The following is a 19,435-nucleotide window of genomic DNA, read 5'->3' as shown; positions in this document are numbered from 1 at the left end:
ACATAACGCCTTGTATACCCACAGGCGTTATGTTGACTGGGTAGTTTGTATAAGTGTAGTTCATGCATCGGAACCACGGTCCATAAACTACTCTTTTACAAACTACCCAGTCAATATAACGCCTGTGTGTATACCCTAGCATGCAATGCATCATGGAACCGGTAAAAGAATTCTAGGATTTCCAGTCCAGTCAGTGTGATGTTAGGCCAAATAAAAAACATCAAAATATCCAGAGTGCAGTTTTTCTTTATTTGTCAAAGGTTTCCCTGAGAAAATCCAGTCATGCTCATATAGAAAATCAGGTCAAGTGTTCTTCAAGTATGCCAGTTACTTGGTCCATGCAGACTTCCATATAGACTGAATGATGGAGCTCTCTACTTTCCCCCTTCTAGAGCGCCCTCAAGCAATGGATCTTTCAGTCTAACTTCCATACCAATATACTGTTCAAAAACAAAGGAAAAGTGCCAATGTTTACTTCAGGAAATTCTGCAAATCAGCAGCACTTTCCAAATTTGGTGGTCATTGTTATAGCAACTCCTTATCTCTTTGCAGTCAACCTCGAGGACTGATTTTTTCACAGAAATTTGCGTTGTGGAAACCAAACTCAAACTGGTGAGAATGGAAGAAAGTTACAAATTTTATGACCCTCCAGAGGCATACAATCCATCAAATTTTTGTGTATGGCATGTTAATTGTAGCAGAACTGACAGGCGGTACAATAGAATGTATCAACTCTTTGCCAGAATCAAAGACAAAACAAAAAAACTAACGATAACATCTTGTATACTTTTATTTACAGTTTAAGGAATACCATTTTCACTGACTTTAACACGTACAGCTCATAATGGTCAGTGGATTACAATCACAACATGAAATGCAATTTCTACTTCTCTGGAAACTTTGAGACTGCCACCAATTTCATCGGATACATTCTGAACCAAAATCAAAAAATAACCGGTCACTACCACACCAATGTCATGCTCTATGCAGTTTGAAAATCCTTCATTGGCAGACAATGTAAAGAAAGACTTTCTTAAATTTCAATCTGTAACATACATCAATCATGATAAAGATGTATTCTATCAACCTTAACACTCGAAGTACTATCAAATGTTATTGTTCAGTCTTTTAAATACGATTAAAAGTGTGTTGAAATGTCCAGAGTGTGACTGTGCAACACAGCCTGTATGTGTACACTGCCCATTATTATTGTTGACAACTAGATTTGAGTCCAGACAGAATTCCATTTACCTACAATATTATTCTGTGTTGTCAACAATGTGTTATGGTGAAAAAGCTCACACTGTTTATTTCAATAACTTTTGGAGGCAGAATAAGTGTTTTGTTTGGCAGACCAAAAACAGTGAAGATATCATTAAACATTACAGGTGTTGCCTTTAAATTGTCAAAAATACAGCATGCAAAATAAAGATTTATAACTCATAGTTCAAACAAAATAAAGACTGTAATTGCTATGAATGTTGATACCGAAAATGCAATGTATAACTTGACTCGTGTTTGGATAAGAGCAGAACAGAAACCCTGCATTGCCTTGAATCCTCTGGCAATGTGCAAATTGGTTGCCATGGCAATAACCTGCATATGCAAATTGTTGCTATGGCAATAACCTGTATATGCAAATTAGTTTCTATGACAATAACCTATATATGCAAATTGTCTATCTGTGACCTTATACATGTACGGCAAACATTGGGTCCAGCATCTATTGTTCTTTAACTACAACACATTATTTTATTGCTATCACATGCCTGAAGTTTGCGCTGTACATTTTTGAAAACACATACTGTACATGAAGCTCTAAAATCCTTCAGTTATAAATGTGAACAATGTCTGCACTTTATTTTAAACTTGCATGTAAATTTGCTATAATCTTGTATTTGTCAAATTTCAACATCGGATTCAGTATAGCTTTCTATTGCTACTGCCAATATCCCTTCTACAAAAGCTCACTTCGAAAATATTGCTACCGCTATGTTCCAAAGACATATACACTGCATTACATTGGTTTCCATTCTTTTTATTTTTGGAAATGAAGATTTTGATGACAGCGAATTTCCTGTCCTAAGTTCATGACTTGTCTTCGCTGCATATAACCCTTTCTAAGACGCTTCCCTGGCAGATCATAGGAGGGGAAGTATGAGGAGGGTAAATTGATCAGAACAAGGATATTTATTATTTTCGTCTTCCAAGATTTCCTCTCCTTTTCCTTGAGAGAAGCAGAACATGTCGTACTTTCTTTGGAGATTTACAATCCTTCTTTTCTGTTCAGATGACTTATTTGTCACAACAGCAGCATGGTTGGAGACAATTTATATGTTTAATCTTCACTGTTTGCCATTTTCAACTGACCGACCCATGCAACTTGGATCAAATGGTGTACCCCTTGTGTGGATAAATCACATGATATCACATGAATATTTCTGTTATCATCGGTGTAATATAAATTGTATTACTTGTTGCTAACATAGTGAGAAAATATCTGTTGGAATATGTATCGTATGATTGTATTACATATTGCTAACATAGTAACCTATTGCTCACAATGTACATGTATGTGTTTGAATATGCATTGAGTTGTAAAACAAAGTCAATACACACTGGAGACTATGTAACAATATCAACACTCCTAATGATGATGAAGAAAATCATGTACTTCTCTGTTACCAGGCGTGTGATATAAATTGTAATACCTTTTGCAAACACAGTAACAATGCATCTGCTGCAATATGTATGTAGTTGCAAAACAATGCAAGCACACACTGGTAACTATGTAGCAATATCAACATAAGTTTTTACAGAATAATCCATATACATACTGCAAGAGCCACAGTAATTTTGAACAATATACAAAATGTAGTAAAACTCCTTTGTTTTGTATGAACTCCTCACAATGAGAAAAATACCATTTGCCCAATATACATTATGACAAGATCTGTATCAGGAATGAAACAATATCACGCAACAATTCTGTACTGTATGTCATTATGAATGACAAGTCATCATTCTCGGTAATGAGTCTGACCATACGGTATACCAATATTGACTAAGGAAGAATTTCATTTCACACATGGAATGACAATGTATGGCATGGGGTTTTTTTTTCAAGATGATCCAAAATTAAAAAGTTCAAAGCTCATACATTCTTCTGTTCAATGCCATACCAGTAAATTTCTGATAATTCTACATTGTTAAAAACTAGCAACACTGTCATTCCTGGCCATATTACTACAATTCAGGAACATTTCTGATCATGCTAAGATGTAACACACTTACAGCATTGTATCATTCATAGCTATGCTAAACAATTTTAACAATACCATTCTCATAATGCAACAACATTACAGTGTTGTTCCAGTTATGTAAACACTATGATACATTACAGGTACGTTCCTGAGTGTGCTACTTTGTCACAAACTTGCAACAATGTATCTTCTTGAGCCATGTTACATTACAATATATCTGATAATTCTACAGTGGAATCATAGGCGCACGACGAATTTTAAAATCAATTATCTGAATTTTTAATGTTGAAACATGCATTTTATTAACAAATGTGCAAACGGAAATCGTGCGGCAAGATTTTGAGGCATACAGTGAACAGTGCCCATCACTACACTACAGTGCAGTGCACGGCTGTGGCCGTTTAGCTCTGCTGTTACTTATAGTATACACTCGGCCAATTTTAAAACCACTTGTCTGTAATTGAATGGTGAAACATGCATTTTATTAATAACTGTGCAAACAGAAATCATGCGGACAGCTTTTGAGACATACTGTGAGCAGCGCCAGAACATGGCTGTGGCCGCTCGGCTATCTTGTACACATTATTCTAAAGGTACGAAACTATTTGGAAAATAATTTAAATAAAATCCGTAAAATAAAACGTTGTTGGCAACTCTGGGGATTTAAACTTCTCTGTGTTGTCGCATGCGTGGTACCAAATCGATCGACTGGGTTCTTGAAACACAAAAACTGCACCGGGCCATGTAATTGATGGTAAGTCGCTAAATTTCACCTGCGGACAACTCCCGTGACACCGCCATTTTGAAGGCCATTCCTCAGTACGAATAACAATGACATATGGTTTAAAAGGAAAGTATGCGCATGCGTCAACTTCAAGCTGCACACTTTGAAAATGGCGCTGGCAGGGGACTTGTCTGTAAAAAAACATTGCGCTAATTATCAGCCGTAGTTAGGGCCGATGTTAACTTTACAAGTTAGGAAGCCGATCGATCGATTTTTGTAAGTATCCCCTTGATTATGTTGAAGTTTGAATCTCGAGGATGGCCAATAACCGTTAATTTTGTCCAATTTAAAAATATTTTCCAAATAGTTTCGTACCTTTAGAGTAATGTGTACAAGACAGCCGAGCGGCCACAGCCGTGTTCTGGGCGCTGCTCACTGTATGTCTCAAAAGCTGCCTGCATGATTCCCGTTCGCACAGTTATCAATAAAATGTATGTTTCAACAATAAAATTGTAGGCAAGTAATTTTAAATTTCGCCATTTGTATAAAATTAGTAACGTTAACAGTTGAGCTAAGCGGCCACAGCCGTGCACGGGGCACTGTTCACTGTATGCCTCAATAGATGCCCGCACGATTTCCGTTTGCACAGATTTTAATAAAATGCATGTTTCAACATTAAAATAGGGCCGTTCACAGTTTACGTCACTGTTCTCTTATTAATATGCAAAAATAAATATTTGTCCGCATTTTCAGATAACGCTTTTGAAAATTACGCATGCAAGAACGACGAAAATACATCTCAGTGGGTGACTGCTAGTGTAACAATGAATACTAAAAAACATATTAACGACTCTGAGTACTAACTGCAAAAACGGGCACGTATGCAACATTGATAAAATTTGTCCGCATTTCAAGCTGCGTGTGCGATGTCGCGCGCGTACAGCTATATTTAGTAACAAACCTGTAACCGTGAACAGCGCTATTACAGACAAGTGATTTTAAAAGACGTCGTGTGCCTGTGAGTGGAATGTGCAACATTGTATCATTCCCATCTTATTCAATGCAGTGTCACCATACCTTCTTAGCACTACAACAAAAGTTAACAGCTTGTGACACTGCTCCATTCTAAGCTGTGTAGGTGCAATATACCATACATTTCTGATATTGCTACAATGTTACCAATCCCCAACAATGTATACTTATTAGTTACAATGCAATATTACAGTGTACATTTCTATGTAACAAAAGTTAACAAGTTGTAATGCTGCCTCATTACATGTTATGTTAGTGCTATGTTACAATACCTGTACATATCTGATAATTCTGCAATGCCATAAACCACCAACACAATAACATTCATAGCTGTGTTCAATGGTCAGTAGCTATATGTAACTTTTCATGATTTTTTCACCACTTTTATTTCTTTACGTCAATTGCAAGTTTTTGCTCTCCCCTCCACAGCATGTTGAAATACCAGGTACTGTAACACGTTTATATGCAAAATGCATAGTTAATGTTTACATTTGAATTCTAATCTGGACCAGAATTCACTTGTCAAGGATCAGTAGACACTCTATTTGTAGACACTTTGTTCATATACAGGCTGAGTTGACAAGCTGAATACTGTGTATTTCAACATGCTTTCAAAAGTAGAACAAGAAACTGAGGCCAAAACACAAAAAAATAGTGGAAAAAATCATCAGAAATTACAGGTACTGGTTCTTTAATGCAATGTAATAGAGAATATCTGATAATGCCACAGGGACACAAATTTCATAAACTACTTTGCAGCCATACTATTTAAATTTCTGCAGCAAATTACATTTACTAATTTTGCAGCCATCCTATTGACATTTCTGCAGCATCTTAAGCAGACTACATACCATTCCTTACCAACAGCTGTCTTTGTCAGTACGCCCGATAAAAATACTACGAGCCATTCAAAATTCTGCATGACAGCTAACATTATTACGACAGTATTGCTTGTCACTGGGATATGAACAAGTAAATCACGAGCAGGCCAAAACCCAAGTATAAGTCTATTTTCAAATAAATCTGCAAAAAAATTGTATCAGAATGGACATATTTTTGTATTTCACTATCTGTTTTAAATGAAACAAGAATCAAAGTCTCCTTTGCATCATGATGAAGACACTGTTTGTAACATGGTCATGTTACCATGAAATTTTTCATGACATTTATATATATTGACACCCCTGTGAGACAAAACATCATGAAACGAAACCCTCTTAACTAAACCCTTTTATAAAGAGGATTTGGTTTATTCATATTGTGTGTAGGATGGGCCAATAAACAAGGAAAATGTAGTTTCATAAGTAATTTGTGCCTCAAAACTACCTGTCCCCAATGAAACTTTCAACCATTCTCTTACGAAATCATGAATAACAATCAGGGGGTCACCGTCCAAAATTTGGTACTTGATAAACACATTACCTTACATTTACAGATGTTTGAAATTCAAAATGTCTGCAATACCTGTATTGGGGAAAAATAAAATTTTCAATTTAAAAAAAAACTAAGATAGTGAAACTTTGTCATACTCCATAAACCTCAATTCAAGCCCCCACATGTGGTATCCCACAAAAGTATTGTAAAAATTTGAAAGTCAGAATATCTGTCCCAGAAGAGCATTCTACCCAAGGGGGTAAAGCAAATTTTGACTTGTATGTGATATGTCATGCTTTCTGCTTAATGGTCTTCAAATCCTGGCATTGGATATTGCCTGGCGAATGTCTCTACTTCCTCTCTGAGTTCACTGATCTTTTTCTGGGTGACATCGTCTTGCATGATAAACTCCTTGAATTCCTTCAGCTTCGCTGTGCCTGCAATGAAGCAGTGAAGCATGGGTGGCATTTTACGTTATTCAGCAAAACTTGCTCTTCAGGGTTAGGTGAACAGTCACACAATGAAAAAATAGCGCCAATGGCACTTGGGCAGATCGTCCATGTAGCCGACACGAACACGAAGTGTCTGTTACCGGCTACCAAAAACTATGAAAAATAGTAAAGAATGAGCTACAAAATCACTATCAGTTTTAAGTTGCAGGTAGAATAAGTCTGTGCCTTTGTAAAAATACTATAAAAATAGTAGAAAGTGAAGAACCAGCTGAAAGTTAGTTGAGGAGACCTTGACCGCATATCATTTGCATCTCATTGTCGGCTACATGGACTGTGTGCCGGCACTTGATCACAACTGGCACATTGTGAAACTACTCTATCTCTGGGTACACCTGTACATGAAATACTGAATGGGTAGGTGCTGCGGGTTTGGAGTTTGTCAGTAAATGCACACAGAAAACAAAGTCCCGAAGTAGCAAATTCCAGCCATTTTCAAACCACACTGTTTGTCAGTGGGGTAAGCAATATTCGCAAAAATCACATTTCCAGGCTAACAGACTATGTTTTACGAAATCACACGTCCTTATTACAAAATAAAACGATCTTTGTCTTAAATCAATGCGCCAGTAAACAGGTCCAGCAGCTAGTTATGTCATCAAGTCTGTAATGTTAAGGGTCATAACAAATGTGAGAAATCTAAAACATTAAATATGTTGTTTTTTATCAATTTTATTACCAAAAGCGCATGAAAATCTCTGATACTTTGAATCAGCCATCCTGCATATTTGTAACATTCATCAAAACCTCATTTCTGTTCCACAACTCATTAAATAGTCCACAATGCAGGATTGGTGTACATTCCAAAACTACATATATGAAAGACCCCTAAAATCAATTAGTTAAAGGGGGGTTAGAAATTTCCCAAAACTATCTAACCGCTGCTCCGTTTGGCTCCATTTTTCGGAATCGGAAGCTTGGAATTAGTCTGAATATCTCTACCAAATATCAATGCAGTCTGTTCAGCGGTTTTTGACTTTTTGTCGTTTACGGAAAATGGACTGTCCACTACCGGTTGAAGCTAACCCTATATCACAACTTCCAGATGTGATAATGACCTATGGTCATTATGTTAAAAAATACCGCCAATGGCGCTTGGTCATAATGACAGCCTAGTATTATCGGCATTTATCAACAACCACACTCACTGTGAATTAGACAGACCACGAAGTCAATGAGCAACATATAGCTGAAAGACTATTTTTCACATTGCGATTTTAAGCCCATTTTTATGAGAAAAGAGACATGTATATGTATATGGAGAAAAAGCAGAAGACATATTTGTAAATTGTTTGTTAAGTGACAATCATATATGCATCTCTTGAAATTTTGTGGTTATAAGGTATAACAGTAGTGTAAGAATAATGAGGTATGAATAAGTTAGTAAAGCTAAGTTGACAGTAATTAAGATTACAAAATTATACACTAAGCTGGGGAAATCTGATTGAAATAAATGTTGAAAAGTAGCAAAGTCATGGTCATCTTTTGTCTAATACCTTGTGTAAGTTCATGAACTTTACATAAATCTTGCTATAGATTTGTTGCTAATGGGCAATAACTGTGTTTCAGATCATTTGAGAGCAATCTATCCATGACAGGTTTAAATTGTAATATACTTCTATTTAAAGGAGAGAACTTCTCAAATAATTTTTTTCCCTGTAATTTGCTGTGAGAACTAACCTACAACTTGTAACGTCATTGTCTAACCTGTTCACCCCAATTTCCTGTAGACAGGTCCACACTCTCCATTGATAACAATGGGTTTGGGCCATACCATTGTAGTGAAAGACTGTAACATGTGAGGTTGTGGATACTTAATCTCTGGAATGTCAAAGTCTGTATATTGACTCAAGGATGTTTACTTAACAAATGCCTAGGGTCATCTCAAAAGTGAGAATCTAAACTATGAAATATGTTTTTTTTTTATGCTTTTGATGCCCAAAAGACCATAGAAATCTCTGATACTTTGAATCAGCCATCCTGCATATTTGTAACATTCATCAAAACCTCATTTCTGTTCAACAACTCATAAAACAGTCCACAATGCAGGATTGGTGTACATTCCAAAACTACATATATGAAAGACCCCTAAAATCAATTAGATAAAAAGGGGGGTTAGAAATTTCCCAAAACTATCTAACCGGCGCTCCGTTTGGCTCCATTTTTCGGAATTGGAACCTTGGAACCAGTCTACGTATCGGTATCAAATATCAACGCAGTCTGTTCAGCAGTTTTTGACTTTTTGTCGTTTACGGAAATGGACGACATCAAACACCGGTTGAAACCACCTCTATATCACAACTTCCAGTTGTGATAAAAATCAACGTAAGACTTTCATGGCCCATATGGCTGTGATGTTGAACAAATATTGAATGAATCGTCCCTACAAACACATACACCAATTAGCATAGAAGTAACTCTGTCATTAACCCCTTGACTACCAAGGTCAATGTATTCCTATATACCAGGCCCCCTATGTAAATATTGATAAAATCTGGGGTGTGGTCATTGCATCAACACTGCTTAGAGTAAAAATTAAGAAAGTACCAATAAACCATATATTTTCTGAATCAGCATGAAATTTTGCACTTTTTATGCATAAGTTTTGTATTTTCAGGTCACATGACTGGTCACATGATTCATCATGTGACCAGAGTTGGCGAAGAATATCAATATTTGAAGCATCAGGACGTGTATGGAATCTATAAAATGATGCAAATTTGAATACAGTTGCAATTTTCATGGCATTGTCTTTACACATATGTAATAATAACTACCCTTTACTTTATTTATAGATGTGCCTGTTTACGATTTTTCTCACAAAAGGCACAGTAAATGAACCACAAACATCAGCATCTGACATGATTCTGTATTTGAAAATCAACATATTTTATATGTAAACACCTGCTTTATGTCTTCCTTGCAGAAATATGCATCTAAAATGGCTATGATTTATCAAAAAATAATTCACAATATTTAAAAATACATTTTAGGGAACAACATATGACATGACCAATCAGATGACCAGTCATGTGACCAGTAATATTGACAATATGGCTGCTATAAAATTTCACTGGGTTTTTAGTAAAAAATTGTATTTCCTCCAGTTTCATTCAAAGAATATTGCTGTTAATAGAACACATTTACATAATTTGTTTTCAATAAATAAACATTTTATTTCATTAAAAAAAACAAACCATAAAAATCTTCGCGATCGTCCGTACTTCTGAAAACTGTAAACAATCAGCGCGACGCTTCTGTGATCAGCCTGACCTTTCAGGGTCGAGGTCATGGGTCACGACATTTGCTTCCGGATTTTGGCCATACTCGGACGTACGGGGGCGCAATCACATTCAGGCCAGATCAGAATACATCAATCTTAGTCACGCTGCGTGCCGATGCCGAAATTACGGGATTTTTAGGGACAAAAACGAAGCAAATACGCCTATTTAACTGTGCCGGATATTTCCGGCACTAAAGGTATATGGTAATTCAATATGGCGCCGGATATATCCGGCGTTCAAGGTAGTCAAGGGGTTACTCTGTCATAAATGGAAAGTTTTGAAATTTATGAAAAACCATTATATCAATTTTTCATAATTCTGCAATCCATATCTATGAGGTTCCATTTGCTTCTAGATAATCACCAAAACATTCCTCATATCAAAGCTGGTCACATTTGGTGCAGTTTTTGAGTTATAAACTCCACAAATTTGGTCTACAGATGGATGGACAGACAGACAGACAAACACACAAAGACTGACAGAGCAATGACATTGTCCCCCTCAGTATATCTCCAGCACATGAGGGTCCAAAACCAGATAAATTTCTTTCTGTAAATATGTCATGTTCACTCAGTGTAGAGAGCCCTGTACGCCTTTTTTTGACATGTTGTAGCATCAAGAATATTGTTTTTGATTTTAAAAAGTTAATTTCTCTATTATGAAGGTCGACTCTTGACCTGAAGAACTTCAAATCAGTTCACAGTTGTAGCTTTCTGGTGAACTCCTTGTTTTTCTATCGTCTTTTAAACCACCGCTAACCCCCATCCCTGGTGATAAATAGCATCACTTTGAATTTTCATCCAAACCTGGTGCAAGGGATGGGTAGGCATAAAATGTACTGCCGGTAGTATCCTATCACAGCAATTTATTTGTAAACTTCTCATTGCAAAAGATTAGATACTGCTCCACTTTTTGTCCAACTTTGGATCTTAACAGAGGGATACCAAATAATAACATTGCTTTGAAAAATTTGATTAATGAATACTTTTTACAACTGATCTGCAGATTAAGCTTCACTTTTGAATCCAGAAGTCATGGATTCATGTATGTTTGATTCTCTTCAGCTCTTAAATTTTCAGTCTGGATGTCCTGCCATGGAACTTTTTAGTCATGAGGTACTGTAGACCAATCTGTTGTTGAATGAGTTCTACCTTGATATCTAGTTTCTTTTATTGGAATGCTTTTAAATTTGTCCAATTGCACATGACAATGCAATCTTTTCAACTAAAAATTACTCATTGAAAAGATTGCATTGTCATTTGCAATTGGACAAATTTAAAAGCATTCCAATAAAAGAAACTAGATATCAAGGTAGAACTCATTTCAACAACAAATTGGTCTACAGTACCTCACGACTAAAAAAGTTCCATTGAAAAATTTGATTAATGAATACTTTTTACAACTGATCTGCAGATTAAGCTTCACTTTTGAATCCAGAAGTCATGGATTCATGTATGTTTGATTCTCTTCAGCTCTTAAATTTTCAGTCTGGATGTCCTGCCATGGAACTTTTTAGTCATGAGGTGGGGTTGATCAATCTGTTGTTGAAATGGGTTCCACCTTGATATCTGGTTTCTTTTATTGGAATACTTTAAATTTTGTCAAATTGCACATGACTATGCAATTTTTTTCATGAGTAATTTTTAGTTGTTTACTCACCAGTTTTCTGTTTAGCTTCTCTGGTGATTTCGATTCCTTGGTTCAGAAAGTCAGAAACTTTCTCAAATTCCTTCTGTTTGAAGTTACGAGATGTCAATGCGGGTGCCCCTGAAAGTAACGAAGGGAAAATCTCCACAGAAACTGATATAGGAATCATAATAACATGTCACTAAAATTGAACAAATAGGCGTTCTTGTTGAGCACAGTGACAAAGATTCTAAATTCTCTTCTGTTAAAGTAACCCTTTGAGTGCTGTAATTTTTCCCACTAAAATTTTAGTGCAACATTTTACCAAGTTTTATGAATTTTTCTGTAATTTTTTTGATATTTTGGACCAAATGGACATCACATTTCATTGGCTACAGTTTTTCATCAAAATTTTGGCAAAATTCTGAAAAAATTTGACTGGATTACATTTTATAAGGGTGATAAAAAATGACTTTGGCACTCAAAGGGTTAAATGTATCAAGTGTTATTTGGCTTCAAGTATCATCGAGTGTAGCACCTGTCCCAAAAACATTTGGACAGTGCCCCCATGGGGTTAAAATACATACCTATTCTCAGACCACCGGGGTTGAGGGCGCTCTTATCACCTGGTGTCGTGTTCTTGTTGACTGTGATGGAGGACATTTCCAGAACTCTCTCTGCACGTGAGCCGTCGATGCCCTTTGGTCGCAGATTGGCAAGCACTAAATGGTTATCAGTGCCACCTGACAACAAATACAGAATGTAGTGTCAATTACAGCAAAAGAGGCAACTATTCTGAAGCAAATTGTATTAAAATCCTACATACAATTATTCTATATTGTACACAGGTGAAATACTTACTTTGTTTAAGATAGCAATAAAATGATACAAAATGTTCACCCCACTGACTTATGATTTCTGAAAGATTAACACTTGTGAATCAAAACATACCTTTCATGTCTGAAAATCAACTGTTATACGAAAAAATTACAAATTCTCAAAGATTTGATGTTCAGTAAAATTAACGGTTTTACAAAACTCTCATGGTAACACTAGTTGAGAAGTTACTTAGAGGGATCACTGCTCTTTTTTGATAAAAGGAGATACATGTTGGGACATTTGAACATTCAAGTTGCGAGTTCAAAGCTTCAAAGTTGTGATTTCAAAATGCAAATTTTTTTGCCTAAAATCAATATTTCCAGTTAGATTTTGTAGTCTGAGTAAATTGCCAAAACAGTTACAGACATGAAACGTTACAGGACGATCAAATTTAACATAGACATAGAACGAAAATATTTAGTCACTACAATTTTGTCTAAAGACCAAGCAGGTGGTTAATTGTAGTTCATGAGCTGAGTTTTGGAAAGTGTGTAGGCAAACTTCAAAAGATACACAGACTTACCAGAAACCAGGTCCCAGTCATACTTGTTCTTCAGACATTCTGCCATGGTCTGTGCGTTCTTGAGCACCTGGGCTTGGTACTCTCTGAACTGTGGTGACATGGCCTGTGAAATCATGGAAAAAAGAAAGGGTGTATACGAGTTAGGAAACACCATTCCCAGATGGTGAACACCCTCAAGTATTAAAACCCTTTAGCCAGGATGGTTTAGCTAAAACCCTTCATTGACAATGGTGATTGGGGAGCTGTTTACAGGAAATTGGGGTGAACATATCCATTACTTTCCTCCAAGATTGTCTGTTTATACAGTGTCCATACACTCAAAGTCACTTAAAATTCCAGGACTTTCACAGACCTGTTCAGAAAATTTTAAGGAGCTTTTTTCAGGCCAAAAATATCATTTTCCAGGTATCACTATTACAGTTTATCGTTTATATAATGTCATTTTACATGCCACTTTTATATCTCAACTGATGACTTGTTATTTTTGAAAATTGTTGTTGGATAACCAATTTTCCAGTACTTTCTAGGAGGCTTTGAAACATAAGGGCTTTTAACCCTTTGAGTGCTGTAATTTTTTTTCCTCCGAAATTTAAGTGCAACATTTCACCAATTTTTATGAATTTTTCTGCAAATTTTTGGATGATTTTCTACCAAAGCGACATAACATTTTGTTAGGTGAAGCTTTTTACCAAAATTTTGGCAGAAATCTGAAAAAAATTGAGTAGGACGAAAAATGACTTTGCTCTCAAAGGGTTAAGAACTTGCCAGGAGCCTACAGATTACTGACCCTCATCATAACTATCCACTAAATTTAGTTAAAGTATTCTTTGTGTTTGATTAATAAACTGGCAAATCAAATATCATTAGAAAGATTAATTTGGCATTACAATTGGTTCACCTAGTCAGTGTCCATCAAAGGTCTGAAAACAGTAAATCTATTTTGAATATCAAAATTCTGTAAGATCTTTGCAGCTTCTTATGGATTGCAATTTTTAATATATTTTGGTGATGTCAGGACTGAAGAGAGTTTCCATAGGAAATCAACTAGGTCAGGTAAGGTGTACATCTTTGCACCCTACTGGGATGAAAATCTTCACTTTTCTTACGAAGTGAAAATCAGCATTATCCTGTCCATCCCTAATTCACAGTAAACATGTCCACACTTACCATTGATGACAATAGGTTGGGGTTGAACCATTCTAGTGAAAGGGTCAAAATAAGGGTACCTGAAAGATCACCATGACTATCGCAGCTCTGACGGACTGTGTTACCAGTATGATCAGGTCAAATTTAAGAAAGTAACCCTGTTCTTGCATATTCAGCTATACACAAGTGGGTAGACAAATATATTTATCTATGCAAGCTTTTAAACTGTCAAACATCAATTATATATTGACTGCATGTTACAGAGCATCGGGATGGAGATGTCACTTCACCTGTTTCAGAGCCACCGCAATACCAGCTATGGCGTGTTCATGAGGTCCACCCTGTAATGCTGGGAAGACGGCGCCATTCACTTTGCTTTCAAAGTCATACTTTATCTCTTTGCCAGTTTTCTTGTTGACACCCTTCACGCCTTTACGGAAGAAAATCATCCCAGCCCTGGAAGAAGCAATGATGTCAGAAGATTACATTTACACTTATCATTATACCGTACAGCAGACCTTTCATTCAGTGAATGAATGAATTTCAAACCTACATTTTAACTTTGGTTTAGCCCTGATTGCTCTACTTGCATTAGCATTTTTGTTTGCTTTTCAGCACAACTACCGGTACCTGCGAGATCTATAGCAAATTCATGTGCGGCATGTGTTTGGTGGAAACGCAGTCCCTACAACTGTGGTGGAATGCCGCTAAAAATGTTGGTCCTACCTGACCTATGGTCCGACCTATGATCTTAGAGCCCACTCAAAGGTACCACCATACAGACAGAAGCTTCATGATATAACAGCAATAAGAATTGGCAAAGCCACAATAGTTTGGTACATGTTGAGTTTCATCTCAACCAATGTCCTCTTGAACATTTAAACCAAGTCATGTTGGCTGTTACAACACAGCATTCCTTACAACACTACCGGTATGTCACCCCATGATTACAGTTTTTTGCTCATTTTGGGGTATGGTAAACAATTTGTAAATCCCAATACCATCTCTTTTGTCCTCTGATACTACTGGATAAATATCTCACAGAAGATCGTATAATTGGAGTAATCCCCTCAAAAAACACTAATGATTAGCTCACCCAAAGAAAAACCCCTGACCTTTGACCTAATTTGACCTACCTAGGTCCTCTCAGTGTTTTATGAGTTGTACTGGTGACTACGTCTGCATAGTCAAATGGTGATGGGATGACCTTTCCGGCTACAAGGCCACTGATGTGTGACATGTCTGCCATCATAACAGCGTTGCTCTCATCACAGATCTGGAAAATGCAAAAAAAAAACAAGTTTACCGTTATTTATGAAAACAGAAAATGTTTTTGTGAAAATAAACATTAAATTTCCCCCTACAGTTCAAACAAAGTGTAGCACTTATTTTGGATTTTATAATCAGTACTCTTTAGTAACATATTTCTCTGATCCCAAACTTTGCAATGTAGTGGCTGTGACTATGGATTTACATTCCTTGAATAAACTGCCAGAGTAAAGTTTAAACTCCATGTTTTGAGATGCTTATAATATCTCATGGAGTTATGGCTGATCAATTCATACGGTTACCTCGAATATTACCGTAATAGGACTGCTTGCAGATGTCACTGTTGATATCTCATTAGTATGCAAAAATAAATATTTGTCTGCAAATTTAGGTAACATTTGTGGAAATTATAACCCTTTGAGCACCAAAGTCAAGTTTTTGTCACCTTTAGAAATTATATTCCAGTCATTTTTTTTTCAGATTTTTGTCAAAATTTTGATAAGAAACTGTAGCAAATGAAATGTGATGTCCATTTGGTACAAAATTATTTAAAAATTACAGAAAAATTCATAAAAGTTGGTAAAAATGTTGCACTAAAACTTTGATGGGAACAATTACAGCGCTCAAAGCACATCGAACAAAAGTCAACTGGTAATGTTACACTGAACAGACTCTGATGCATTATTGGCTCTGCTGACAAGCTGCAACAGCAGCCACACATGCAACAACGATAAAATTTGTCTGCATTTCAAGCAGCAGTATCCTATGTCGTGTTCACTAATATCTTATTACAAAACAGTAACTGCAAACAGCGTTACATGAAAACTTATTGCTGCATTTATCACAACAATGCGTAAACAAACATTTGTAACATTTTCAGCCGATCAAATTTGTCAAAGGTTTGGACAGAGGGCGCTCTAACATGTTGATGTCTTGCAATGGTTAGCCTGGACATCCCTTAGACCTTTTAAAGGCCTGTGCCAGCATTAGATTTTCTCGCAGGGAAAGCTACTTATTAGATTACAATTTAAATTGAAAACATACGGCTATGACACTCTATAATCCTCTTATGGACTAAAACAAACTTGATCCCGCGGATCAAGTCCCTTAGACCCTTTGACCACCATGGATTGACCCAATCCTATTGTTTTCAAGGAAATTTTGGACCCCGTACACAAAGTAATTGGGGTGAAAGGGTAAACTCACCTCTCTGAATCTGGGATAGTCCAACAGTCTGCTGTAAGCAGTGGTTCCAGCGATGATTAAACGAGGTCTGAAGAGCCGGGCAGTCTCTTGAAGTTTATCATAGTCAATGTATCCAGTGCTTGGCTGAAAGAAACAAATTTTTTTAAGGATGTATGCACCTTGAAAAGTGAAAGACTTAAATTTTTTCTCAAACTTCCCTCAAGGCGATCTAGCAACCATTCTCTTACCAAATAAAGAACACAAATCAGGGGTCACTGTGTAAAGTTTGGCGCTAGAGAAACAAACTACCTAAGATTTTTGATCCTTGATCACAATATTAACCGTATTTGAAATTAAAATGGCCGTCATCCCCATGTTAACTCAGTGAAGAATAATCTAATTTTCGAATTTTGAAAAATTAAGATGATGAAAATTTTTCTTACATAAAGTGCTTTAAAATGAGCCCAAACAAGTGGTAGATCAGAAAAGTATTGAGAAATATTGAGAGTCAAAAAGTCCAGAGTTATAGCTACTTGTCCTTTAACCCTTTGCACCCTGACCCCCCCCCCCTGGTGACCTATGATGTCATACAGACATTTTTTTCCGAACCGGGGTCAAAGGGTTAATTCTACAACAAAGGTGACCAGTGTTTCCGTTAACGCAAAATCCTGCGTATTTTACGCAAAATTGTTCGGAAATACGCAAAAAAAATCATGACTGCGTAAACAAATACGCATTGAGAAATGCCGCCCAATGACATGACGTACTTGGCCCGCACTACATTGCCTGAACGTGGTTCAATGCAGGACAAAAATAGAACATATGCACCTGCTTGCAAGTGACATTTATCATGATATTGCAACATTTTAGACTTTAGCAGACCGCAGCACTTTATGCAACATTGTATTTCATCATCACAAAACGTCATGTCAATCAGTTCTGTACAGACAATGGCACTACAGATGCAAAAAATTCGAGAATCGATCGAGTCTACGTTGTTGGTAACACAATACAGTTAATGGTCATTACGTCGCATGTTTTTTTTTGGAAAGTGTTTACGGGTGACCATTTAGACTCTGTCAGGTTGCATTCTTGAGAGGTCCCGCTGGACTTTGAACAGTATCTGCTTTTTGTTGGCCCTTTGAAAACACTAATTTCGTAGTCAGAAGGTATTTTCTTTGAACATGAACTCATTGGGCTGCTCAACGATCATATACGGGACATGCATCACGGCATGGCAAACGTTCAGCTAAACCTTTAAGCCCCCCAGGTTGTTGTTTTTTGTTAATAGAGCATGCGCATTACAGGAAACCCCCCAAGTTCTACAGAAAAGACTGCCCAGCTCACTTCAGATACTGATTCCTACCGTACGCATTTGAATACATTTTACGCAAATAAAAACTCAGTTGCGTAAAATCGTACGCACGTTTTGAAATTGTAACGGAAACGCTGGGTGACAAAGACTGGTGAGAAGTCTACACCATTCTTTTTGCAAAAATTTCATCAATACTCAAACAACTTTTGAGGAGCTTGCACATTTCCCCTGGCAACCGTTGCACAGAGATTTGAATCCTTTGGTGTCACCTTAAAGTTGCAAACACACTTACATTGAGTCTGTATGGCATGGATTCAAAAAAGATTGAGGTGGCTGATACCCTTTTTGTGTCTGACATAAAACCATGAGTCAAACTGAAATAGAAAAAGGGAAAAACAAATTCCATTACATTCTGTAATACTCACATAATACTGTATTTTGAAAATTTGCATCACCATAGCAAATACTTTGAAACAGAGTTTTGAAATATTGCTAAAACCTGTCCTTGGAAAGCTTGAAACCATTCTTTCATGGTCAACAATGACAAGTCAAGCTTTACCGTGCAAAGTTTGAAATGTAGAGAATCAAATTAGCCTCGTCTCTTTTACCATATATGGAAATATGCAAATTTCCAGTGGGAAGAGTAACTGTAATGCCAGTTGATTAGTTCATGGCTTTCACTATAAATTCCGTCTTTACCAAACACAAAGATGATAATCTCCATAATTAACAAGACTTCAGGAACTCTGATAGGGTATTTCACTTGATTAATACTTTTTTTTGAATGAAATAATTATATTGATTGACTCTGTCCATACTTACTGTCCTCCGTGCGCAAGATCCAAGCCCATGATTCTATCATGTGGATTTAGCAAAGCAGTGTAGACAGCAAAGTTGGCAGGTGATCCAGAGTATGGTTGTACGTTGACGCCCCACTTGGCTGGGTCCAGGTCAAATGCCTCCAACGCACGCTGTATGCAGAGTGTTTCAACTTTGTCGATAATTTCATTGCCGCCATAGTACCTGTTGGGGAAATATGGGGAAGACAAACATATATGAATGAGAGAGAGAGAGAGAGAGAGAGAGAGAGAGAGAGAGAGAGAGAGAGAGAGAGAGAGAGAGAGAGAGAGACAGACAGACAGACAGACAGACAGAGAGAGACAGAGAGAGAGAGAATGCTGGAACCTAGGAGGCAGATATTCTGACTTTCAATATTTTACAATCTCCTCTGATCTACCGCATGTTAATAAAAATTTTCACGGTCTAGCTTTTGTGAATCAAACATTTTATTTTTTTCATAGAGTTA

The 19,435-nt window shown here is 36.7% G+C and overlaps 1 protein-coding gene across 1 annotated transcript in view; it reads right to left on the bottom strand.

Moving 5' to 3' along the window:
• Window positions 1–766: 766 nt before the first annotated feature.
• Window positions 767–19,435, bottom strand: part of LOC139124942 (serine hydroxymethyltransferase, mitochondrial-like) — a 38,125-nt gene continuing 19,456 nt past the window's right edge. The window contains exons 4-12 of the mRNA XM_070691058.1: window positions 18,952–19,152; window positions 18,422–18,503; window positions 16,836–16,958; window positions 15,497–15,636; window positions 14,651–14,816; window positions 13,215–13,317; window positions 12,400–12,555; window positions 11,846–11,953; window positions 767–6,830 (exon numbers count right to left, since the gene is read on the bottom strand). Of these exons, the coding sequence (XP_070547159.1) occupies window positions 6,697–6,830; window positions 11,846–11,953; window positions 12,400–12,555; window positions 13,215–13,317; window positions 14,651–14,816; window positions 15,497–15,636; window positions 16,836–16,958; window positions 18,422–18,503; window positions 18,952–19,152 (1,213 nt within the window). The 3' untranslated portion in view covers window positions 767–6,696. The remainder of the gene's footprint in view (window positions 6,831–11,845; window positions 11,954–12,399; window positions 12,556–13,214; window positions 13,318–14,650; window positions 14,817–15,496; window positions 15,637–16,835; window positions 16,959–18,421; window positions 18,504–18,951; window positions 19,153–19,435) is intronic.

Source organism: Ptychodera flava, assembly GCF_041260155.1.
Source record: "Ptychodera flava strain L36383 chromosome 23 unlocalized genomic scaffold, AS_Pfla_20210202 Scaffold_24__1_contigs__length_23054250_pilon, whole genome shotgun sequence".
Classification (NCBI taxonomy): Eukaryota; Metazoa; Hemichordata; class Enteropneusta; family Ptychoderidae; genus Ptychodera; species Ptychodera flava.
This window is presented reverse-complemented; position numbering and strand designations above follow the sequence as displayed.